The sequence below is a fragment of the Colletotrichum fioriniae genome, assembly GCF_027942845.1.
Source record: "Colletotrichum fioriniae strain IMI 355084 chromosome Unknown scaffold_7, whole genome shotgun sequence".
In the NCBI taxonomy this organism is placed as follows: domain Eukaryota; kingdom Fungi; phylum Ascomycota; class Sordariomycetes; order Glomerellales; family Glomerellaceae; genus Colletotrichum; species Colletotrichum fioriniae.
In genome coordinates, this window is record NW_027076843.1 from 1924176 (window position 1) to 1948203 (window position 24028).

At 55.1% G+C, this 24028-nt stretch overlaps 8 protein-coding genes and 1 non-coding gene across 9 annotated transcripts; 6 read left to right on the forward strand and 3 right to left on the reverse strand.

The window, feature by feature from the left end:
- Positions 1–408: 408 nt before the first annotated feature.
- Positions 409–1042, forward strand: N0V96_006692 (uncharacterized protein; the record flags this gene model as incomplete). The annotated part of the gene is made up of 2 exons (XM_053197776.2): positions 409–519; positions 602–1042. 2 exons carry the CDS (start codon positions 409–411, stop codon positions 1040–1042), a joined length of 552 nt encoding a protein of 183 aa, XP_053044854.2.
- A 1438-nt stretch (positions 1043–2480) lies between these two features.
- HDA1 (Histone deacetylase hda1) lies at positions 2481–4767 on the forward strand (the record flags this gene model as incomplete). Its single annotated transcript, XM_053197777.1, has 2 exons — positions 2481–4389; positions 4448–4767. 2 exons carry the CDS (start codon positions 2481–2483, stop codon positions 4765–4767), a joined length of 2229 nt encoding a protein of 742 aa, XP_053044855.1.
- A 437-nt stretch (positions 4768–5204) lies between these two features.
- Positions 5205–5277, forward strand: N0V96_006694. The gene has a single exon. It is a non-coding gene; the product is annotated as a tRNA-Lys (tRNA).
- Positions 5278–7073: 1796 nt separating this feature from the next.
- N0V96_006695 (uncharacterized protein) lies at positions 7074–8301 on the forward strand (the record flags this gene model as incomplete). The annotated part of the gene is made up of 2 exons (XM_065757803.1): positions 7074–7163; positions 7216–8301. 2 exons carry the CDS (start codon positions 7074–7076, stop codon positions 8299–8301), a joined length of 1176 nt encoding a protein of 391 aa, XP_065613720.1.
- A 984-nt stretch (positions 8302–9285) lies between these two features.
- On the reverse strand, positions 9286–11547 carry N0V96_006696 (uncharacterized protein; the record flags this gene model as incomplete). The annotated part of the gene is made up of 1 exon (XM_053198881.2): positions 9286–11547. The coding sequence occupies one exon, from the start codon at positions 11545–11547 to the stop codon at positions 9286–9288; it is 2262 nt and encodes a 753-aa protein (XP_053043713.2).
- A 2224-nt stretch (positions 11548–13771) lies between these two features.
- Positions 13772–15948, forward strand: N0V96_006697 (uncharacterized protein; the record flags this gene model as incomplete). The annotated part of the gene is made up of 3 exons (XM_053198880.2): positions 13772–15169; positions 15220–15765; positions 15829–15948. 3 exons carry the CDS (start codon positions 13772–13774, stop codon positions 15946–15948), a joined length of 2064 nt encoding a protein of 687 aa, XP_053043712.2.
- A 590-nt stretch (positions 15949–16538) lies between these two features.
- Positions 16539–18416, reverse strand: N0V96_006698 (uncharacterized protein; the record flags this gene model as incomplete). Its single annotated transcript, XM_053198879.2, has 2 exons — positions 16539–18281; positions 18342–18416. The coding sequence occupies 2 exons, from the start codon at positions 18414–18416 to the stop codon at positions 16539–16541; spliced, it is 1818 nt and encodes a 605-aa protein (XP_053043711.2).
- Positions 18417–19491: 1075 nt separating this feature from the next.
- Positions 19492–21276, forward strand: N0V96_006699 (uncharacterized protein; the record flags this gene model as incomplete). Its single annotated transcript, XM_053198878.2, has 2 exons — positions 19492–19926; positions 20008–21276. The coding sequence occupies 2 exons, from the start codon at positions 19492–19494 to the stop codon at positions 21274–21276; spliced, it is 1704 nt and encodes a 567-aa protein (XP_053043710.1).
- A 419-nt stretch (positions 21277–21695) lies between these two features.
- On the reverse strand, positions 21696–23366 carry N0V96_006700 (uncharacterized protein; the record flags this gene model as incomplete). The annotated part of the gene is made up of 3 exons (XM_065757804.1): positions 21696–22721; positions 22792–23196; positions 23262–23366. The coding sequence occupies 3 exons, from the start codon at positions 23364–23366 to the stop codon at positions 21696–21698; spliced, it is 1536 nt and encodes a 511-aa protein (XP_065613721.1).
- Between the last annotated feature and the right edge of the window lie 662 nt (positions 23367–24028).

Here is a 24028-nt window from a genome sequence, read left to right on the forward strand (position 1 = left end):
TATGGAGATACCTTCCAGCCGCGACGAGTAGTTTTCAGAAGATTCCCCGGCGACATGACCGGTGTCACTCTATCCCGTGGTGGTGTTCAACACAATGCGGGTGCTTTGAACGGCGACAAACCCCCAAGAACCACTTTGCCGTCACCTCGATCGGTCACGCTTGTTGAACGGGACTTGAAACCCTTGCTAAAGTATTGTTTGGTGACACGACAATGGGAGGAATTGTTCCCTCAACTCCACTGGTTTGCGACACCCGAGGACTGCCGTCAACTTGACGAGCCAGAGAGATTCAAGCTTCGCCGTGCTCTTTATCGTTGGTGGCTCTACGCCTTTTATTTTCACGGTGAACTTCTTCGTCCTCGAAGTAGTCAGCCGGAGCCGTTCGTCAACGATATTCGAACCAGCCACATGAGACTGCATTCAACTCGCGAGTTGATCGAGATGAGAGATCTCTTTTTGTCGATGAAGAATCTTGTACGGCATTACATCTACCCAAACTTAGAGCAGAACCTCGAACCTGTAAGTGGTATTTGGCGCCTTACAATATAATATTGCAGGCGCAGCGGCGCTGGAATCGAATCAATCCTGACATCTACCACAGGTTGACGAGAGCAGCCCCCTCGAGACTATGATTGAGACCAGCATTCGCGAACGCATTGTGGACACGTATGCCAAGCTGGATCCGGAAGACCTGATGTTTTACTTCGAGAACTTATTCAACTACCCTCGGAAGAGACTGGTAATGGATGTCAACTTGAAGCACCCCGCATTCTCCCAGGACCAGGAATCTTTTGTGGCAGCGATCCAGTCAGCAGCAGACGAGCGGCCCTGGCTTTTCGACATTGCTGATTTGACCAGCATTGGAGGCATCGTTACCTCTAATGACGACTTGGACGAACATCTGGGTCGAGACGGAAGTCATGATGGCTCGATACCTCCTCCGGGAGCATTTCGGCGGCCGAGAGGGATTTGGGCGCCACCAGGAGACGATGGCCGAGCTCTCGCTGAGCGAAGTCATTCCCACGGCGGGCAACGTTACTAAGCATGCTTAGTTTCCGGATGGAGGCAATTGGGGCTGGGGCCAGCGTCCCATGATGGTTTGTCTAAGCTGAGAGTGAGATATCAATTGGCCTGGGTAATGTAGATCCTAATAGAGTCATCGTCAATGGCCTCATATCGCCATCGTCAAGTTGATGTCGCATCTTTCGTGCATGAGACCTAAGTGGTTTTTTTTTTTAGCAACGGCGCGTTCCTTCGCCGATCTATGCTAGACAATGTATCATTATCATTCATCAACAACACCATCACGAACTTCCTCATTTGCACTGTCATTTTGTTGGTATCGTCAAAGCGATGATGGGAAGTAATGTGGTAGCAGACTGAACTTGCCTTATTCGGGAACCCAGCAATGAGTGGATTGCGGACTTGATGTCTTAGCTAGTGCAAGGCTGCGACCTACAGGGGCGTAAGTGTGGCGGGTGTACCCTGCAAGGCGGCGAGCTTGTGGCCAGCTCCCGCCTTGTCAGTGGCCCAAGCCTCTCCCATCCTCACTCACACCCGGCCACTCACTTAATAGCCGTCCTACACGACGGCATTGTCCCCCATCAGCGCGGCGCATTGTCTTTGCGCATCTGGAACCTTGTTCTTAATATCTCCTTTCTCTCGAACTCACCTCTTACACCCGATATACGATCCAACATCTGCAGGCGCTGCGCTTGTAATCCGACTTGCGACAGACCGACCTACTACAGCTGGCGGCGACCTTGTCCGATCTCAGTGCTGATCTCATCTCGGGCAGCAGCCATAGTTGAGCCGCCGTTCTCGCAAAGGTCAGTTGCTATTTCACAAAGTGCCTTTTCTATCTATGACAGTCAAGCGACAGTCTGATCAGTCTTGTGTCTCATCATCAAGCGGGCTAGTTGAGATGGCGCATCTTGAATGTTTCTCTTTAAGCCGTTTGCCTTTCATCAAGACCGAGCAACAAAGAAGCTTCATTTGAGCTTCATAAGTCCTCAGTTTCATTCTGAGAGGTGTTTTTGATGCTATCACTTATTCAAGAGACGCGCTTCCGAAACAACAACTCACAAAAGATACACTTTGTCTTTCACTTGGCCTGCCTTGCTGTTCATCAACGTTCGGCTCCTCGACGAACCCTGAGTATATAACTAACCTGGAATTAGAAGATCGCCTAATTCAGGGCAGTCTGGATTGTTTCTTTCTGCGTGGTTGAAGAGCGATAAGCTTCCGGAGACAGGGCAGAGCATTTAGTCGGACCTGCTCATCTTTCTGAGACATAGGACTGCCTTCCGTCCTAGCTCAAAACATCTTGGCCATTAGTACCTCGGAAAGTCTCTGTTATTTAGCCACGGCGATCTCGCTCTGCTGCCCGAAGTATCGGACACTGTCCTCATCCCAGGTCGCTTACGATAAGCATCATCATCAACGTTTTGGGGCGTGTAGATACAGCCGGTTTCTGGACCATGGAAGGCGGCGACCCGGACGTCGTCATGGGCGGGGACGATAAGCCTTCAAATGATGCCACAACCACCAATGGAGTCGCAGTGCCTGCTGATGGGGTACAAAAAGATGAGAATACCACATCGCCCGACGACGAGGATGAGGAGGACGGAGAGGACTATGAAGAAATTCTAGACGATGACTCGATCCGCAGACGAGGACTACTACCCACGGCATGTTGCTACGATGACCGCATGAAGCTTCACGTCAACGCCGATTTCGGTACCACGCCTCATCATCCGGAAGACCCTCGCCGAATAGAAGAGATTTTCAAAGCGTTCAAGAGGAATGGCCTGGTTTTCAACGGCCCAGAAAGCAAAATCACGGAAGTGATGCGCCACAACCCGTCGAAGTACATGTGGAGGATTGGCGCTCGCGAAGCAACCAAGGAAGAAATTCTTACCACACACACTCCGCTGCACTATCACTGGGTCGAGAGCCTATCGAAGATGGACTACCCAACGCTACGAGAAACGAGCCGGCAATATGATCAAGGCCGTGCCTCGCTCTATGTCGGTAGCCTGACATTCACGGCAGCCCTTCTCTCCTGCGGCGGCGCCATCGACACCTGCAAGCATGTCGTCGAGGGTAACGTCAAGAATGCATTTGCTGTCATCAGACCCCCCGGTCATCATGCAGAATATGACCAACCCCTCGGGTTCTGCTTCTTCAACAACGTGCCCGTCGCTGTCAAGATATGTCAGCAAGAGTATCCAGAGGCCTGCAGAAAGGTGCTCATTTTGGACTGGGACGTTCATCACGGCAACGGCATTCAGAATATTTTCTACGACGACCCAAATGTTCTGTACATCTCTCTTCACGTCTACCAAAATGGACAATTCTATCCCGGACCGCCAGAGAACGCAGAAATACCGGATGGGGGCCTCGAGCACTGCGGTACGGGACCTGGACTGGGGAAGAACATCAACATTGGATGGCATGATCAGGGTATGGGGGATGGCGAGTACATTGCCGCCTTCCAAAAGATCATCATGCCTATCGCCAAGGAATTCAACCCGGACTTGGTCGTCATTTCTGCAGGATTCGACGCTGCCGACGGAGACGAGCTTGGCGGTTGCTTTGTGAGCCCTGCTTGCTACGCACACATGACCCATATGCTCATGTCCTTGGCAGAAGGCAAAGTTGTCGTGTGCCTGGAGGGTGGCTACAACCTGCAAGCCATCTCAACGTCAGCGGTATCAGTCGCTCGTACGCTAATGGGAGAACCACCACCGAAGATGAATTTGCCATCTCTGAACAAGGACGCGGCCAGGGTCCTCGCCAAAGTACAAAGCTATCACGCGCCGTACTGGGAATGCATGAGACCTGGCATTATTCCGATGCCGGATATCCAAGATCTGCATGTAACAAGACTCAACGACCACATCAGGCTCGGCCAAAGGCAGGCTCTGTCACAACGCCATCAGATGATTCCTCTTTTCATACAAAGAGACATGCTCTTCAAGTCCTACGAGAACCAGGTCCTCGTAACACCAGACATTCCATCCGCGCGGCGAATCCTCATCATCTTTCATGATCCGCCGGAGGTGTTGGCTCAACCTGATGTGGTTGACCGCCACGTGGAAGCCCATAACGCCTGGGTAGTCGACAGCGTCGAACAGTACATCGATTGGGCTGTTGGCCAAGGCATTGCGGTCATGGATGTTAACGTTCCGAACAAGGTTCTGCGAGACGAAGACATGGAGCCTTACACCCAGCAGACAGGAGAGATTGAGCTCCTGGGCGAGCTTCAGGAGCTGGCGAACTACTTGTGGGACAACTACATCCAGCTCTACGAGGAGGCCGACGACATTTTGCTGCTTGGCGTAGGTCGGTCGTACAGTGGAGTCAGGGCGCTCTTGACTGGACGAGGTATGTCTCTTCACAACAGAAGTAACGTGCTGTTCCCCTACTAATCATTTCACGGCAGACTGCAAAGCCAGAATTGCTGGAGTCGCCTGCTTTATTAAGGGAATGTTGCGACCTGTCAAGTCTGACGTTGACACCGAGCTTGCACCTTGGTATAAGGATCACTCCCAGATCTACGTTGAGCATGATCATGCGTGCTGGTCTCGTGCGGACACAAAGCACAGAGTAAGTAAGCGCCGCTTCGGCACGGTAATTCGGAGTCCGGAAAACGGCACCCAGAAGATGGCGCAGACCCATGCCAAGGAGGTCCAGAGCTGGATGCTGGATATGCTCGCGGCTCGGCAGAATGGTGACACTACGGAAGACGATAAGATGGCTTGACATACGCCGGCTGAGCGAAGCTGGAAGTTCGAGCATGGGACGAGAAACCGGGGTAGGCGCGTCTAGTGCAGCACATATGCAAATGGGTACTGAAGCGTCGGCTGACGTTGAGTACGGAGACATGTTCCAGGTCCGCAGCACGCTGATTACGGGGGTGCGGAGGATTTTTGAGAGAAGAGACACTTTTGGTAGCGAGGAATCTTCGAGCGCGGGATAGTGGCCAGCGACGTACCTTAGGCATTTCGCAAGAGAATTCTGTTGATACACCACCACAGTTGCCAACCATGTTGCCCCGAACCGTTCAATCTGCCCTACCTACTATCTGCGTAGTGCGATAGAGAGCACCGTTCACCAAAGGCGTAGTCTGTAGCTGGGTCCAAGAGGCGAGTCACAGCCTTCCTCTCCAACAGTGGATCACAGCATCCACACAATAACCCGCCTTGCTAGCTCAATCGGTAGAGCGTGAGACTCTTAATCTCAAGGTTGCGGGTTCGACCCCCGCGTGAGGCTCAAATCCTCACCGCGATTGGCAAAGCCACTCTTCGGGTTAATCTTTTGCTTTTTGACCTTTCGGTGATGTGTCTTGCACCAGGTTTGGCACATGCAGGGTGAGGGGGAAGGCATGTAGCAGTAAGTGACCTGACTTTTGTCTTTTTCAGTCTCCAAGTGTAGAAGAGACTTAGTCAGTGGATCCTTCTCTGAAAACCTGTTGCCGCAATGTTTTTCGTGGCCTTTCGATACTCGCCTCGTCGTGGGGGCGTCTGCAATTTTTCCGGCAAATCACTTTAGATCCCAGGCCATCGTCAATTCTCTAGACCTTAATTGGTCCTAGCCGAAAGGACGCCTTGTGGAACAGCACTGACGTTGTCGCGCTCTCTTTAATTGGCCTAATAGCCGATGTGTCTCTATCTTATCTCGACTGCCGCGTCTGGGCGCGCTTCACAGCTGGTTCTCAGCCTCCGTTTTGTGGGTACCCTTTGGTTTTCAGGGGGGGCCCGATCCCAATCCTCGGGCGCTTTTTGCTGCTTGCATCCTTAGGAACCCTGCTGCTCCATCCAAGGACGATTGACGTCTAACGTTGGCGCGCATTTTAGCTGACCCATCAACTTTCCAACCCGACTACCTATCGCGCGCGCGCAAGCAAAGATTCACGACCCCATCACGAGAGGCGTTGTTACGAGCACTGCTCTCAGCCTATCTGCAGGCTACAATTTCCACGACACACGAACGAACATGGATCGCGATCGGAGAAGCAGGTAAGTAGTGCTATGGCAGCTCTGTTGTATTTCCCATCCGTTCATTCCGAGCTCATCGAGGGCCTACCTGATCGAGCTTGGCATATTCCACGATTCCTTCATACTGGAGCGTCGCTCACGGGAAGTGGAACCCCGTGGCATCAGTGATCAGTGTATCGCTTGCTTTCCAACTTGGTACCTGTCACGGACCCATCTCGGACTGCCGGACCTGTACGGCGATCACACATCTTCACAGGCAGGCAGGAGCGATGTGCCTCCTGCACCGATTTACCATTGCCCAGCCCCCATGGGCCTTCTAATTGTATTTGAACCATCATCCATGGCATCAGCTGACGAAACATCCCAGGTACGAGGACGGTGAGGTCACTAGGTATGGCGCTGGCGAGTCCTGGAGACCCTTCCCTAGAGGCGGAGGTGGCGGCGGCGACCGCTCTCCTCGACGAGCCCGAAGCCCGCTGAGGGACCGCGAACGAGACCGAGATAGAGATCGTGACCGCGACCGCGATCGCGACCGTGATCGTGACAGAGATAGAGACCGGCCAAGATCTCGCGACCGCGACAGAGACCGAGATCGAGATACCAGAGACACCAGAGACACCAGAGACCGCCCGAGATCCAGAGACCGCGACAGAGACCGCGCCCGCACACCACCGTTGACCTCGGACAGCTATGTCCCCGGAAGATCTCCCGCGCGACGCCGCTCGCGCAGTGCTGAGCGTTACCGACGTGATCGGTCCCGCGATAGAGACCCGCGCCCTCAGAGCGACACATGGCGCAGACGAGACAGAACTCGAAGCCCCCCTCCTGTGAGACGGCCCTCGCCGAGACGTAGCCCTTCAAGGCGCCGCAGTCCTATTGGAAGATCTCCCGCCATCCGAGATGAGAGAAGTGATCGAGCCAGATCGCCGCCGCGCCGCGACAACAGAGACAGAGAGCGTGAGAGGGACAGAGACAGGGACTTTGATCGGCGGGACGACAGGTACCGTGCGTTGCCCCCCTTTGCGCAGACTACGGTCTCATTACCTATTAGACGCCGGTCGCGTTCGCCATATGGCCGCGACAGAGGTCCCAGGGACAGAAGTCCACCCCGGCGGTCGCCTGCGCCGGTATCTCGTGGCAACTACCGCCCACGGTCTCGTAGTACGAGCCGCCGTGGCGGTGGGGGCGAGAGATACGTAGGATCCTCTTACAGACGGGCCTCGCCGCCCCGAGATTCTGGCATCTCGTCAGCGATCACGTCTCGATCAGCTTCAGGCAAGTCGTCACCGCATCCTCCTCCTTCCACCCGAGCACGTTCGCGGCCGCAATCGAGGGAGCGTGGGGAGCGTGTCGAGCGAGTCGAGCGGGAGCAGCAGCGAGAGCGAGAGCGGGAACCCACACCGCTTCAGACCGGTGCTTCTGCCGCATCATCGTCCTCGACGATGACGACGACGATTCGCGAAGCACCCAAGCCTGCCGCAAACGCCACCGCAAACGCCGCCGTTTCCGCCGCCTCCGCGATCGCCGCCCCCCAAGAGCCGGCCCCGCCGGCCGCAAAGACACCACCTCGAGGCCCCGCCGCTTTACGTGCTCCTCCAACCGGCCCTGCCGCGACCCGAAACTTCACTGCGCCCGCCAGCTCACCAGCTGTCCAGCCACCCTAGACACCCGCCGACCCCGAGCGTGCCACCCTCGCGCGCAGACGCCGTTAGCCCGACGATCCCCGGCCGGCCCCCCGAGGCTATGTAGCTCCGGCCAGGGCGGCGGATACAACGCCCGCGGTGGACGAGGCTCGTGGTCCGGTCCATCCCCTCGCCAGGCCCCTGCCCCCACGACATCCCCTTCCGCCATTGGCAACGGACCCTCCAGCATCCCAACCGGTCCGCGCGCCAACCCCTCCAACACAACACCGTTAAGCACATCGTCAGCACCTAAAGCCTTCAACCCCCCCACGGGCCCCTCCTCACAGCACGGTGGCCCCGGAAACGTCCGCCTGACGCTCGCGCAGAGCATGCTTGCGACCTTGCCGCCCATCATCCCCGGCGGCAAGATCGACCCGTCCCTGCTCCCGACGACGACGGGCATCACGAGGGACATTGAGCCGCACTACAAGAGACTCAAGGCGGAGGAGGAAAAGGCCCGCGCAGAGCTGGATGCGAAGCAGGATAAGTTGCGGCAGAGCCTCCAGATGTGGGACAAGCTCGAGATGGAGTCCAAGGCGTGGAAGACGAGGGTGGACGTGAGCGAGCAGAGCTTGAAGAGTTTGGCTGGTGAAGGCATGGGCGGTGCCGCGTTCTAGGAGAGAGCGAGCTCCGTTACGTGGTAGATTACATTGGGAAGGACGTAGAAGGAAGGAATGGACTCTGTGTTGTGATTTCGGGTGGACCGGAGACGGGGGAAAGGGCTTACTCTTGTTTTCTTTTCTCCCCCCCTTTTACAGCGGCGATGAAGATGTACTACTACTATTATCTGTTAGTCGGAGAGGCACATACCCTTGCCTCCTCCCTTTCTTGCTTTTGCTTCATTACATGTAGGAAAATACAAGAAATCAAGTGGGTGTCCAAGTACATACATACCCTCCGTGTGTTTGTAAACTTGACAGGTACCGGAATACTCGTATGTCTGGTCTGGCCAAACGGATTAATAAGTCCCCCTTCCTCGTCGGGAGTTTGTAGCAAGGTAGCGAGAGAGAGAGAGAGAGAGAGAGAGGAAATCTGGGTTGCTGTGCCTCTTGTGGCTTGATCCCGAAGAGTGAAGTAAATGCGCGGTGTATTGGATACGTCCCAGTTCATGAATGAAGAAGAAGGCGTGCCAGCATTGATGGTACCGTTTCTTTTGTCTTTATTAAGCAACTGTTTACTGCTGCCTTATCTGTACCGTAGGGCATGGAAGAAGCCATAACCTGAGGTACCTTATAGTAAGGCATGGTAGGCCAGAATGTGATGCCTCCAAATTGTCTCTCTTCTGGCCTTTCAGCCCGATCCATCAGTTCATATCCATGATCCATACCCATTTCCGTAAACCCATGCTGGCCAGCCAAGCGAGTTCCAGTGAAGCCCTTCCTTATTTCCCAAGCCAAACCATAGCTCATCTCGTCGTCTCATCTTTCATGGTATCAAGCCATGAACTCGTGTGTATAGAAGACGGCCAAGTTGTAGTATTACACAATATCTGAGGAAATTTGCATCGTCCTCAGTGCTTCCCTGGGAAAGCCAAAATGAAAAAGGTCATGCGAGTACACCTCTCACAGACAAACAAAGGGAAGCGAAGACTCAAATCATTCCTACGCGTAGTCCATATCGCTATCCCACTCGTCGTCGACCTCAAAGTCTCGTTCGTCGTTCAGGAAGTCATCCATGCTGTACTGATGCTCCCGAGGCTTTTGGTTGTCGATATGGATATCGACAACGTTGCACATGCCTTGTACAAATTTATCTGCCGCCGTTTCTTCTGTGGCCTGGTCGGTTTCACACTCGTTGGAATCTTCTTCGGGTTCTTCCATATCGACATCGCTATCAGAGTCAAATTCATCGCTATCAGGCTCCGCGTACGACTTGGGCTGCAGCTGCTGGCCACGAAGCCCTCTCGACGTGCTGCTAGCGCGAGAAGATGTACCGGAAGCATGAGACACAACTCGTTTGCTCCGCCGAGATGGCTCTGCGATAGGTTTCTTGGACTTTCGTTTCGAAACGACCAGGGGCGATGGCTCGACGGGCAACGGTTTCTGCAGGGTGAAGTGTGGTTTTGGGTCAGGGCTTTGTCGAAGGAAGATCCTTTCAAACTTTTCCTGCCACGACTTTCGGAGCTCCACTCGTGATCGCCAGGAAATACTGAGCATTGCCTTGATGGAGATATGTCTAAGATCCGGTAACTCTATAGCGCTATCAATCAATGATTGAAGAAAGGCCTCGGCAGCCGCAGTATCGGCTGCGCCGGAGCTCCAGTGACGAAGATTCTCCAGATGAACCACTTGCAAAGATGCTGGCCAGCTAGGAACCTCATTCGGAAGCAATAGCGTGTCGTAAGATGGAAGTCGATCGTTACTCGATTCCAATAGGCTGAAGTACTGCAGGTTCATACGCAGCTCCTTAAGGTGCGGACAAGCAGTTCCCAGCACCGTAAGGAAGGACAGGTTCAGTGAACGGTTGTGATTCAACATAAGCGACTGCAACTGATGTCCCTTCGTGACCAGAAACAAGCTGAAATCGTCGGCAATGACTTCCGCACAGTTCACTAGTTCTAGGCGTCTCAGCCTTGCTGGGAGCAAGGGAAATAGTGACGTAGTAATGATTGTCGATGATTCAAAGACCAGATCGTCGAGATTGGGGAGAGCCAGTATAGAATTCGCAAGCAGGCTTACAGACTTCTGATCTTCGGCAAGCAATTCAGGATTGGTCTCGGGATCTTTGTCCAGTCTGATGGATGGCATCTGGTAGTTCACGAACTTGAGTTTCCGTAAAGAGACGAAGCTCGGCATCTGGTGAACTTCTTGAAGCCTCGCAAGGCTCGCCTCCCAGTTCTTGTCCATCAGCCTGGAGCTCCACTGCCAGCTTTGGAGCCGTGTTATTGCAGTCTTTTCCCCAGCCTCAGCATCTGCAGTAGGAGACACCTCAAATGCCTCAAAGAGCTCGTCAGGGTAAGTCCACTTGATGGATTCCTTCAGCTTTCGGAAAGGGGCCTGGTCATATCCATGCACGAGCAGGACCTCTTTGAGACGTGGCAAGTTCTGCATCAGCTTCAGTGGCGATGTCAGACCTCTTAAGGACACCAGTCTCACGTCGATGTGAAGGGCCTCGATTTTGGCTCTGTAGTTGAACGTAGTCTGCGATAGCGGCTTCTCGAGCAATTCCGCGAGCCCATAAGCTTTGGTCTCGTCCCGTACTGGTGGACATTTGTAGAGAACGGTCAATGCTGGATCAGCGAACTGCCTGCACGTCCTGGCCGTATGGAGAATCCAGTTGACGTCTAATGTATCCTGCTCATCACCTGAAACCGCCGCGAATTGAAATATCTGAACCCAGATTGAATGCGCAATTTGAGGGTCGAGCCAATTTGGAATGACGGGGCTTGTGGTGTTCATATCGATATCCGCCTTTTTCTTCGATGGCCTTCCACGCGGCTTAGCCGGAGTGGTCTTTGGGGTACGTTTCGCATCTGAGAATTCGTCTTCGAACCCATTGTCTTCAGACTCGTCCGAGGAGTCGTGCTTGGCTTTCCGCGGTGCAGCCTCCACTTTGCGAGGTCGACCTCGACCTCTCTTATGGGCAGAGTCTCGCGCAGTGGTGGTCGACTTGCGTTTGGTGCCGGCCCGGCTCGCCCCTCTTCCGTCGCTAGCCTTATTCGGCGTCTTTCGGGGATTCTTGCGTGAGGTGCGAGGTGATTCTTCAAAATCTTCGGATTCGTCCGCGACGGAGTCTTCCTCATCAGTGCTTTCCATGCCAACATATGACTGAATGTGGGAGCGAGTCGAGGATCGAGTTTTAGATCGGAGACCATCGGCAAGCTTGTTCGGGGACGTTCGGGCTCCGGCCTTGGTAACTCGCATTCGATCGTTGGCAGTAGATTGGGAACCTGTAGCGATCGCTGAGCTGCGACGAGGCCTCGAGGCTGTGGCTTGCCGCTTAGAAACCATGGTGCAGTTGTGGTGTGCCCTGCATCGAGAGGAGTTGCTTCTTAGGGATTGTTCCAATAAAGACCGTCTTGGACTTGGTGACTAACCTGTGCTTCAACTATACGCAGAGCCGTCCGGTGATGTAACCAGTCAGAAGAGTGTCGAGTTGCACACCAAACCTAGCGCATGCTGATTGAAGCTGTCAAGTGATGACGTTTGCGACGGTATGCGCCAGCGGCCGGAAGTCCGATATCAATAAGTACAACGACAAGTTGCAGAAGCGATTCACCCGTGCAACGTGTAACAAGAGATGGAGGAAGAATTGACGGCGCACAGCGACACACTTGTGTAAAGGGAAAGTGTAAGGTAAGAAATTTGGAGAGGCTCGTGGAGGAAAGTTCACACATTTGCAAGTGAGTTGGAGTTGGTGGGGTAGGTGCGCGCAACAGTCACCTCACTGAACCACCAACGAAGAGGAGCTGTCAGCCTTGCACTAGCGTCTGGGGACACCTCAAGGCTGCCGTGGGCTGCAGTCGACGCTTGTTAAGGAGCCCCGCAAACACATGGCCTGTGCGCCGTAGGTACCATAAAGAAAGGAAAAAAAAAAAAGAAGGCCAGGTAAGTGGAAGTCCTCGGTCTCTCAACTTTGAGAGTGAGTTTGCTTGAAGTGTGACAGCATCAGGTTTCCCTGGCGTAACAACATCGACACAAAGAATGCTAATGTGCGGAGTGGCGGTAATTTGGATAGGAGCAAGTAGATCCTGGCCGGCGAGGGAAAGATTGGCTGTCATTTGCTTTGCGCCGAGTTGCCGTGCGGATGGCAGCTCTACTGTAGCTCTGGAAGAAAACATCATGTCATGTTCAAGTGCAAGTTGGCCTGAAGGAAACAGAAATATTTGTTCAAGAAATTCGAGACAGGGTTCCATACTCGGGAAAGCAGGACCAACTTAACTTGATTTGGGTGCCGGGGCGAGCATCTGCGCAGTCGGGTGCTTTCCGTTTCGCCTGGAGAGAATGGCCCCGCTGGTACAGGAGTTTGACCAATCATGAACATGACTTGATGGTTTCCTCGAGTAACGTACCCGTACCTACCTTACCTTACTGCGTACACCACCTTACTCCGTAAGGTATCTGAATGCAGGTAGGTATCCGCAGCCAGAAGCCCAAAGCCAACCAGAACAGGCACAAAGCACACCTCAGTAGAAGACACCTACGGAGTAAGGTACCTTAGGTACCTTATTCATCGATCAAGTGCTGTGGTGCCCCCTTGCCCAGGGCAGGCAGTTAGTTTCACGGGCAATTAGGGGGCGTGAGAGCCTGGCGCCACTGGCCAGTGACAAACACGTTTGCTGAAGGCCCCCCCGGTCCATCTCCAAAATTCAATTGCTCCGGGGGTGGATTATCCACGTTTTTTGAGCCATCGACGACGACGCGCTTCCACTCCCACTCTATCACGGCCTGTTCCTGTTATTGTCATCGCCCAGCGCCACCACTCTTGACCGTCAGGAACGCGCCGTCTTTCTTCAGCCAAAGCTAGAACATGGTTTTCTAGTCTTGCAGTCCGTCATATTTTAGGCTCGCTTCTGTTTCTTTCGTCCAAGCAGCCTACCGCCCGGGCTTCTTTTTCTTTTTTCTGACCAAGACCCGAGTCGCAGTCGCAGTCGCGGTCGCGTCTCGCTCGTTGGGTCCCACTCACTGTCTCGGCCCTCCTGTCGCATTGCTCACAAGTCACCACGACACCTCTTTGGCTCTGGATCTGGCACAAAAAAAATCTAAACTTGACTTGCGCCTTGTCCGGATTGTGCAGCCCGCCACTCTGCATCTTCTGCTTCAAGACGCCAGAAAGGAGACAACAGTGAGGTTGCGCCTCACTGCCCCTTTCTCGTGAGACTCGGCCTCTCACTTGCAGTCCTTCAATGAGCATCGAGACAAGACATCCTTCCACTCTGGCTCACCACGTTGAAGTGGGCTTTGCGAAGTAAGGGGCGACCACACCCAGGGTAGATTTGAAGGCTTACAGTCTTCATTTAGCCTTTCTGGGAAGCACCAAGCGGGACTATCTCTATAAACCTCTCATGGTCCCCCTTCACCAGCTATGACGCTTCACTCGCGGCGCCAGCGCAGTACCCCTTTTCTCCAGAGGAACATCTTGCAAGGCATGGGAAACACCCAGTCTTCGGCTTCCAAGGCCGCTGCTTCCGGAGATGTTTCCAACGGCCATCATGAAGTCCGCCCCAACAAGCGTCGTCGCATGGATGCCGATCATCAGCTCGCCGACCAAATATTTCAGGCACGAGATGTTGGTGATCTGCAGCGCAACCTCCGTGTCCAGGTCAACAGAATCTTCCACAGGGCCTCGAAAAGAATATCCGTGGCCCCTTCCGACGATGTAGTGAACCTCAAAGCCCGATGCAAGGTTTCGCTGTCGCATGTCACCAAAGCTGGTGAAGTCCTGCTCTACTGCAACAGCCAGCTGTGCGATATCAGGTCTTTCAAGGATCCTGGCGGCCCCAATCGAATGGCGCGCATCTGCCTGCAACGCCCATTCTACATCCCGGAAGACAGCATGCGCATCAACCGCGACGACAATGGCTCCTTTGACTTGGCTGACTCTTACCGTCTCTGTGTCGAGCTCGAAGCTGCCGGTCCAACCTTTTGGCCTCCCATCAACATCAACTCTTCAGGCGACGATGCAAACCCTACCGAGGCCATACACTGGGTCCTCGCTGCCGCATCGTCAGATTTATTCACACGCAGGAAGGCACTACTGAACCTCAAAGTCAAAAAGACGCCGCAGTCCCTTGGCCCGACAGAGCATGTCATTGATATTGATGCGCAGTGGACGACTGCCTTTGAGGCAGGCCAGATTCGGGCTGTGGAAGCGGGCACAGAGCCCTCCATCACAGTATCCGGCATGCTAGCCGCGCAGGATTCACTTCTCACGGATTACGGCCAGGAGCCATTATACGAAAGTCCACCAGGAACTCCAGTCAAGGCTCCCAGAAACGGCGCTGTGAACGGGGATGTCCACGTCGACGAGGATCTCGAAGAGGAACTCACCCCTAACCGGTCGCTGAGAGTGCGCGGCGCCACCAAGAATTACAACCTGAAAGTCCTCAGTGACAAGGCCCAGGGCAGGGACAAGAAGCGGAAGAAACGCGGCACCGCAAATGCTGTTGAAGAGGGAACCGTTACCTATCACCTACCCAGCGAAAAAGTCTGTCTGGACTCATTCCGCTGCGTCACGTGCGGCATGCCACATAGCTCGCTTCCTCAGCTACAGGTTCATCTCATTAGTCTACATGACCAGTATGAGTTCCGGCCGCAGTCCCGCGCGAAAGGCGCAGAGTTCGAAGTGGCACACCGCTATGAGTCCTACACATTTGGTCCGGAGCCGTTTGCTCTTAGAAGACCTACGAAGGCGTTCGATTTGGATCAGTTCGCAGAGGGCAATATATCATTCTTATCATCACGGTTTGGTACCGAGGACCAGAGCACACCCGGACCCCAACCACTAGGTCGCGGCAGCAAACAACCGCTCGCCAAACCTGCACAGGTTCGCTCTCCCGCAAGCTCTCTCACAAGAACGTTGCTGACTCTTTATAGACACGATCGAAAGTGCTTCTGCCAGATATTGGACAGACGCTCTATGACCCCATCACCAGGGCGACATTACAACCAGGCACCGAATACAAGAAGCCGCCCGCTAGCGATAAGTGGCTCATCCAGTGGCATCGTGATGCCTTGGCGGACTTCTCTGATGTCCCGCCGGACGAGAGGGAGTATATGCAGGAATGGGATAAGTTCATGCTCACCAAGCGCCTCTCGTCTAGCATATACTTCCCCGCGGCGTGGCTGAGCTTTGTGAGGCTCAAGTCGGAATGGCTCCTCTCTTCGCCTTCTCGCATGACCGAGTTTGGCAAGCACTTTACGTACCTGTTGGCGCGAAGCAGCCTCGACCACGGTACTGTCGTGGAGGCCCTCGACCACATTGCTATGCGCAAGGCGAAACTAGGCATCAAAACCGGGGAGTATCCGACGCTGGTGCCCAAGGGATCGCCTCAGGGGCCTCACATCCGCAAGAGCGCCGGTGGCTGCTTGGTGTGTGGGCTGACTGTTCTGGGACCGAGGCTTCTCCTGTGTACCAACCTGGTGAGTGATGACCCGTGATTAAAAGCAACCTTGCAATCGACGCCAGCTAAACTTTGTCTTTAGAAATGCTCAAAACGGCTCTATCACTCAGACTGCATCAGCGAGAACGCAAAGATGAGCGTCGATGACCCGGATTGGGTTTGCAACGAGTGTTTTGACACACAAGCGGCAGAACGGACATGAGAGGAAAGCCCAGCCACCGCCAGCCGCGGTAATAAGATGTATAAGCGTATAGTAAGAAGTATTCACTCGTCAACTCGAGGGATGGGGAGAGAAAGATTAGGGGAAACGGGAGGATGTGTATGAGGGGAAGAAAGAAAGAAAAAGAGAGAAGAAGAAGAAGAAGCCTACCATTTTCCATCTCAACAAAGCGGACATCATCTGCATAGAGCAAACGGCGTCGCATCATGATTGTAGCGAGCCGACAGAGATGGGATTCTAGAGGCACCAGGCATGATCTATACTAATTGAATCTCACTTTGAAATGACGAGTAAATGGCCTCCTAACGTCCGAAGTTGAGTTTGTTCTGTTTTTTGTTTTTCCCTAGAGCAATCTATTCGAGATACCGAGACCAACATATGTATGCATGGGATCGTCAAATCGCAAAAAAATAACATTCAGAATTTCTGTATGCCCAACCCGGCGCCGATGCCCCTATTGCAACATAAAAAACCATTCAAGGATACCATTACAATTCTCTCTCTCTCTCTCTCCTTTTCCTTCTAGACGAAAGAATTCAGCCAAGCACCAAGCACCAAGCACCAAGTCAGGTTTAGAACCTGTACTTGCTCTGCTTCTTCTTCTCGTCGTTGCGCTTCTCATCCACCTTTTGCCTCTTACGCGACTCCTGCGCAATCATCTCGGACAGATCCTCCTCGTACGCCCACTTGGCACCCAACCCTTCCTCGCGCTTCCCTTCCTCGAACCGCCGCCGCACCTCGTCCTTGCTGATGCCGTCGTTGTTGAGCAGCGCGTCCGGGTCGAGCGCGACGTCCACGTCGCCTGGCTTCTTGCGCTTGCGGCTGTCGTCCTCCTGGCCGAGAACGGGCATGTTTGCCTTTTGCTGGTTGAGGTCGTACACTCTGTCGCTGCCAAAGAAGCCCTCGGTGCGCTGCTGCCGCTCGGGGATGACCTGGTACGCCGAGCGTGGGTGCGAGCTCTCCTCCGTGTCGAAGCCGCGGCGCTGCTTGCGGAGATCCATCTCGCCCGCCACCGAGGTTTCGACGCCGTGGCCCGGGTAATCCGTCGGTACGGATGAGACCATACCCCCCGAGGTCTCAATGCCGCTCGGCGAGGCGAGGCCGCCGCCGGGGCCGTCCTCGTCTTCCTCCTCCTCCTCGTCGGATTCTTCTTCCGAGTCTTCCTCTTCGGACTCCTCGTCGCGGGGTTGCAGCTCACCCCAGAGAGTCTTCTCGACGGGCTCGCCCGTGGCCAGGGGCGCGGCGACGGGTGGTGCGATTTGTGCGCCGGCCTGGTTTGTGAGACCGAAGACGTCGCCTCCGTAGAGGGGACGGTTGAATTCGTCGACGGGGGGCTTACCCCAGCCACCGGGATGGAAACCCCACGAACCGCCTGGTGGCGGCGGGGCGTTGAGTCCTGGGATCTTGAGAGTGGGATATGATGGAGGCGGGCCGAATCGCTGCTGGTTGATGAGCCATGGTGGAGGTGCGCCTGGCGGCATACCCAAGGCCTCCTTTGTGGCCTCGGTCAGGTCACCCGGCCGGAAGTGCTGGAAATCAACCTCGCTCTCCTTGCCCTCGTAGTACACCTCGCCGAACCGCGTGAGTTCCGGCTTGGTCTGGAAGCGGAAGAACGCATCGTAGAGCTTCTGGTAGTCGATGTCCAGTTTGCCCATCTTTGGGGCAACACGCTCACGCTGCTTCTGCTTCAGAGATTGCTGCTCCTGCTTTTCGAGAACAGCATCGCGCATTTCCGTAATGCCCGTCTCGGCGATAAACTTTGGTAACCGGAAGGGCGGCTTCTCGATACCTCGCTTCGAGGAAAGGTACTCCCTCTTGAGCGCCCAGTGGCCTGGGACGGGTACCACATTCCTTTGCGCCTTGATCTGTACGAGAAGGCGCGGGTCTGTGGATGAAGTATCCTGCCACTCGACAACATCAGGGATCTTGACCAAAGCCTTCAGTTCCGCAATAGAGAGCTTGTTGAGTTGCTTCCTCTTCTTCTTGGAGAGCTTTGTCTGTCCGGATGCCTCCTCGTCCTCGCTGGGGATGTCATCCTCGTCCCACAATACCTCGCCCGTATTGCCTGCATTGGCCTCCTTTGAAACTTCGTCCTCGTCTATCGCGACGCCGAATTTTGAGAAGATATCCTTGAAAGCTGCAAACCTCTCATCGTCAAAGTTGAAATCATCGTCGGCAGGGCCATCGGCTTCGACCTTGGCGTTGTTCTCGGACTCGTTCTTAACCTCGAGATCGTTGCCATTTGTTTCTTGCGTTGCCTCAGTCTCCTCAGGCTTCGTCTCGTCGTCCTTGACCTCTGGAGTGTTTGACGCGACCTGATTGTCCTCCACATCAGTATCACGCGCGCATGCAGCAACACAGAACGGAAAACGCACCTCTGTCTGAGCCTTCTTCTGTTCCTTCTTTTTCGCTCTCCGCATCTGGTTCTTGGTCATCTTTGGGGCCGCCATCTTGAATCGAAATGCGCCGTGGAGCTGAACGCTTTTGGTGTAGCTTGTGTTACGACGTAGCAGACCACTGCGGCTATGGTGAATCTTTTCGGGTCTATGCGAGGGCGCATGCTTTGTGGGAACGCAAAACGGCGGTGGTGCTGCGGGCGCGCAGGAATGGGCTGGAGAGAAGGATTACAATGTGATGGAACAGATGTTGATGGAAGTCGAATGCTGAACAGCCTTCTGGAGGCGACTGGCGATGCGTGACAGCCGCGCCAAACTTTTGGAGGCTGCTTGACGATTAAGTGGGTCTGTCCGTAATCCTGGCCGAAGAGGTAAGAACGGTACGTATTCTTACTGCTCGAAGCTTGGACCGGCGCCGTCCAGTGCTTGCCAAGTGGTATCGGTAGGCGGCGTTACTAATCATCCAGCAGCGCCGTAGGTGTCTCCCGTCAATGCCACGACGCCGTGCAAACTGCAGGTGCCAACCCGTTGCGCCGGTCTTCCAGCGGGTTTAGTGCCCGGGCACGGGCTGTTGAATGCCGTGGTACTGGTGGGCGAAGCTCCGTGGGGGGATGCGTTTCTGCCCCTTGCTCAGCAGGGATAGCAGCCACTGACAACGAGCCATTCCTAAGCCGCGCTGCAGCACCGTGGGATCTCCGATTGATTGAGATGAGGACAGCTCCCCCAGTAACTTTAGGGAGCTGACTTTTTGTATGGACGTGTAAATCTCGCCCTGCCGTCGAGACTTTTTTTTTGCCCATGCGAAAGAGAGAGAGAACGTCTGGCCTCCCACCATCAGAGCGTCACCATCTGAAAATCGACTTTCCACAAAGGCAGAGACAATGCTCGACCTTAAGCAAGTCTAAGGTTTTTTGGTTTCCTTCGCGCATGATTGCCGCATCTGTCACTCGTTTTTCTATCAGTACAACAGATATCTCCAGAGGGGTGCCCAGGCCTCAGAGGTACTACCTAATTTACGAGAATCGCATACCCACCCTGCCAGCATTATCAGCTACCTTACGGAGACGGGATACCTTGTCTTGATACCAAGAACTTTTGTCCCCGCCAAATTTCCCCCAGTGCTCGCGTCATGCCTCACTCCACAAGTTCTGGTTCTACAACACAAACCTCCTCGGTCAATCGGTCGCAGCACTCACCAAGACCGTACGGCGATATCGATTCCCTCTCTGCCAACGGCAACGGCGGCATGGAGAAGTTCCCCGACCACATCGATTCCCACCTCACCAACGGTTCGAGGGCGCCGAGTCCTGCAAAGTCGAACGGCTATGCGCTGCCAGGAGCGCCCGTAGGCGGCGACCGCTGGCAACCCAGAAAGGAGAGTCTCCAGGGTCGCAGCGTCAGATGGGGTGCACCGGGGCAGCAAGTGCCAACGCGGTACGGCCACGGGAGGCAGAAGAGCCTGGGTGACGCCATTCACAACATACGGACAAGAGGCGGAAGTGTCGGCCAGAATGCTCACGAGATAGCTGATGCGCTCAAGGCGCCTGTCTCTCCGAGGTTGATTGTGAGTCTTGTTGAGAAACGCTGCTCTGCTTCCTTCCTGGTGTTTTTTTTGCTTGCTGGCCGCTAACAGCTCGCATCATAGGCGCTCTGTGTCCTCTGGTACACCTCGTCCGCCCTTACGAACACGTCCTCGAAGTCCATCCTTACCGCCTTCGACAAGCCTGCGACGCTGACCCTTATTCAATTCGCCTTCGTGGCGACCTACTGCATCCTCTTCGCCTGGCTCGCCAACATCTTTCCAAGTCTCAAGACCACGATACCAGCCCTCAAGCATGGCATTCGCTACCCTTCCCGCGATGTCATTTCGACGACGATGCCCCTTGCCGCATTCCAAATCTTTGGCCACTTGTTGAGCTCGACCGCGACCTCCAAGATCCCCGTCTCGCTGGTCCACACCATCAAGGGTCTCTCTCCCCTTTTCACCGTCTTGGCTTACCGCTTGATCTTTAACATCCGGTACTCCGTCAACACCTACCTGTCGTTGGTCCCCCTGACCCTCGGAGTCATGCTTGCTTGCTCCGGCAAGCACAACAGCTACAGCGGCGAGCTCCTGGGCATCTTATACGCCCTTCTCGCCACCATCATCTTCGTGACGCAGAACATCTTCTCGAAGCGTCTCTTCAACGAAGCCGCCAAGGCCGAGGCCGAAGGCCAGTCGGCGCGGTCGCAAAAGCTCGACAAGCTCAACTTGCTCTGCTACTCCTCCGGCATGGCGTTCATCCTGACGGTCCCAATCTGGTTCTGGAGCGAAGGCACTGGCATCATCGGCGACGTCCTCCACGACGGCGCAGTCGACCTGAACGAAAAAGCGGGCTCCTTTGACCACGGCCGCCTCACCATCGAGTTCATCTTCAACGGCACATTCCATTTTGGACAAAACATCCTCGCCTTCGTCCTCTTGTCCCTCGTCTCGCCAGTGACGTACTCGGTCGCCAGTCTAATCAAGCGCGTGTTCGTCATCGTCATTGCCATCATCTGGTTCCGCAACCAGACCACCCCTCTCCAGGGCGTCGGCATCCTGCTGACCTTTGTCGGCCTCTACCTCTACGACCGCACCCACGACCGGGACAAGGCGGACCGCAAGGCAAAGATGATGGAGATCAAGGAGGAGCCCCTGCTACCCCTGAACACAAAGGACGCCTTGAACGCCAGCCAGAATGCGCCCGTCTTTGAGAGCCCCATGGTCTCCGCTGGAGCCTTCCAGTCGTTTAGCAACGGGCACTCGCCTCATGGCGAAGATGCCAAGAAGTCTGACGGCCCCAGCAACGGTAGAGCTCGCGGCGCGAGTAACGCTGCTTGGCTCGCACCGGGCACCAAACAGGAAGATACCTGGCGATTTGGGGACCGGTAGAGAGGGAGGATGGGGCAGGACGCAGGATGGGAGTTGTAAAAACATGTCTTTTTTTGGCCAATGAGTCGCAAGGAGTTCAATGTCAATGTACTATCATGATAGGCGCCAGTCTGGGTTGACGGCAACGTATGGATGAAACACGCACACTTGTAAGCTTGCCTTGGGTTTAGATGTGATTGGGGGGGTTCTGGCATTAGGTGAGGTTCACCTTCCAAGACGAGATACCTAGACACCGCGAAGCGAGAAAGGCTCCGGCGTTTGAATGACATTCTCGATGCATTTCAAGCTGAACATCCACAACGTTTCATGAAAAATTGGCAGAACTTTGATGTCCCCTTCATATTGTTACTGAGCCTGGCCATAACAACTCTCATGCACCGTCTCAAACATCAAGTCATCCGTACACTGACAACCCAACCTTAGTCGATGAGCCATTCCTCCACCTCAATACCAACACTCCGCCCCACGCCCCGAATGATGTCCCACCCGACATTAATCCTCCACTTGCCGCCCCGATCCATCGGATCACCACCCGTACCAACCTTCATCAGCAACCGCAGACTCGCGAGCGTCGAGATAGCCATACCGACGTCGCCGTCCACTACGCTGCTGCCGCCAACGGTACCGAACCCGCCACGCACGTCGGCCTCGGCCCACTCGCTCCGCACGGCAGCAAAGATGGCAAGCATGCGCTCCAGAACAAAGGCGTGCGCGCCGAGCAGCTTGCGCGAGATCTTCTTGTGCTTGCTCGGCCGGCCCCTCTTCGGCGCCACGAACCCGCCGCCGCGGCGTTTCCGGCGGCCGTGGTGGTATGTGGAGAAGAGCGTTAGGTCGTGGCGGGGCGCGTTGTGCGAGGCGAGGTAGGCTGCGAGGAGGAGCAGGCGGGTGGTTGTCGGTAGTAGGGTTGTTAGGTCGGCGGTGGCGGTGCTCATCAGTGCCGCCGTCGACTGGGCTGATACTGTTGTCGCGTGCTTCGAGGGCGTGCCTACTGGTGTATGGCCATTCACCTTTGTCGTCGTCGTTGTCGTCGTAGAAGAAGAGTTGCCGAGCTTGATGGAGACGATACTCGGGTTCAGGAGGCTCTCGTCCTGAAAGTGCACGCGCGAAGCGATGAGGAGCTTGGAGAACTCGCGCGGGCCGTGGGTGCGCGCCAATATGGGCGCCGTGAAGCGCGGCCAGAGGGCGTCGCAGCTGTGGCGGCACGAGGGCAAGGTGCGGGATGCCGATGTCGTGAGGGCGTCGCAGACGGCGCCGACGAAGCGGGTCCAGAGGAAGTTTGTGTCGTCTTGCGTCGTGGTCGGAGTCGGCGGCGGCGGGGACGCCGAGATGATTTTTATGAATTCCTGTTTGGTGTAATTTGGGAATTGGATGTGTGGTACGAAGGAGGTGCGGAGGCTGGAGGGGGGAGGGGCGGTGACGATGAAGACGCAGGTTAGACACGGTATCTACGGACAGTAGGGTATTAGTATGCCATCGGTTGAAGGGGGAGAGGAGGGGTTGTATATGATCACTCACCACTTCGGATAGCCGTGCTAATGCTGGGAGGAGAGTTGCGGGAGCGTCCCTCTGACGGTCAATTGCGTCGAAGACGAGCACGAAGCGCCAGCCGTCGGGTCGTTGTGTGTACTTTAGCATCTTGCAGAGCTCAACCAGCAATTGGGCCAACGTCTCGCACTTCCTGGGCGGAGCCTCCCATTGTATCGCGTCCACCACGGCAGCGATTGTCCGCTCGAACAGATGCCGGCCCGTGATGCATTGTATGGAGTTGACGATGGCGAAGCTAAGAGAGGTTCTGGGTTCGGGTTCGGTTTCTTCGTCGGGGGGCTTGGAGAGGTTCTGCAAGAGTGACTCGACGATGGCTGACTTGCCGGTGGCTTCGGTGCCGTAGACGATGAGGTTGCGACAGGGCGCGGCGGCGGGCTGAAGTGTTGAGGTCAGTGTCTAGTCTTCACATATAGTCTTCGATCGAAGACTTGGCGACTTACATGGAGAAGAGTAGCTAAAGAACGGATCTGACGTTCGCGGCAGGGGAAACGCTCGAACAAGGGGGATAGGAGGAGCTCCTCGGGGAGCTGAAAGAGAGACGCCATGTCAATTGGGGGCAATTGCTCTGGCGTTCGAACCTTTTAGTAAGTATCACCTCGAAAACAGCGTTCGTCGCCCGGAGAAAGAAAACCGGGGAAACGGGCCGGAAACCCAAGACCTCCGTGTCGCGTACGAAGGTACGGAGTAACATGGAGAGGAAAGGACCTGCGAGCCGCTGAGACGCGAAATCAGGTGACCGGAGCATCGGCCCACCTCGGGCCCCTCTTCACGGCGGGCGCAGGGGGACCAGAAATGGCCCGCGTGCGTTGGGACCCAGGCGCCCTGTGCCGGGCGCAGCTCCACTTCTTGAGACTTGACCACACTCAGTTTTAGCTCGCCTGCGGCAGTACGGGCCTCACAGCTCACAGTACCTACCGGTACTTCTCAAGTCACAACTTCCCCCGCCTCCTCCTTCACTCACCGGGAACTGTGCGCCAAGTGTCAAATGTCCACGTTCCCCAAAGGTCAAACAAACATGTCCGTATCCAAACCCACTACAACGCTCAAAAGGGCAACCCACGGAGGGTTGACAGCAGGGAGAAGCGTACTGTGGGAGGCGCAGTGCCTTTACGGATACACAGTACCCTTCTTTCCGACCCTTGGAATGAACAAACTTGTGTGTAATGCCGGGTGCTGAAAGGCTTGCGCAAGCCTCTTATCCGTCCTT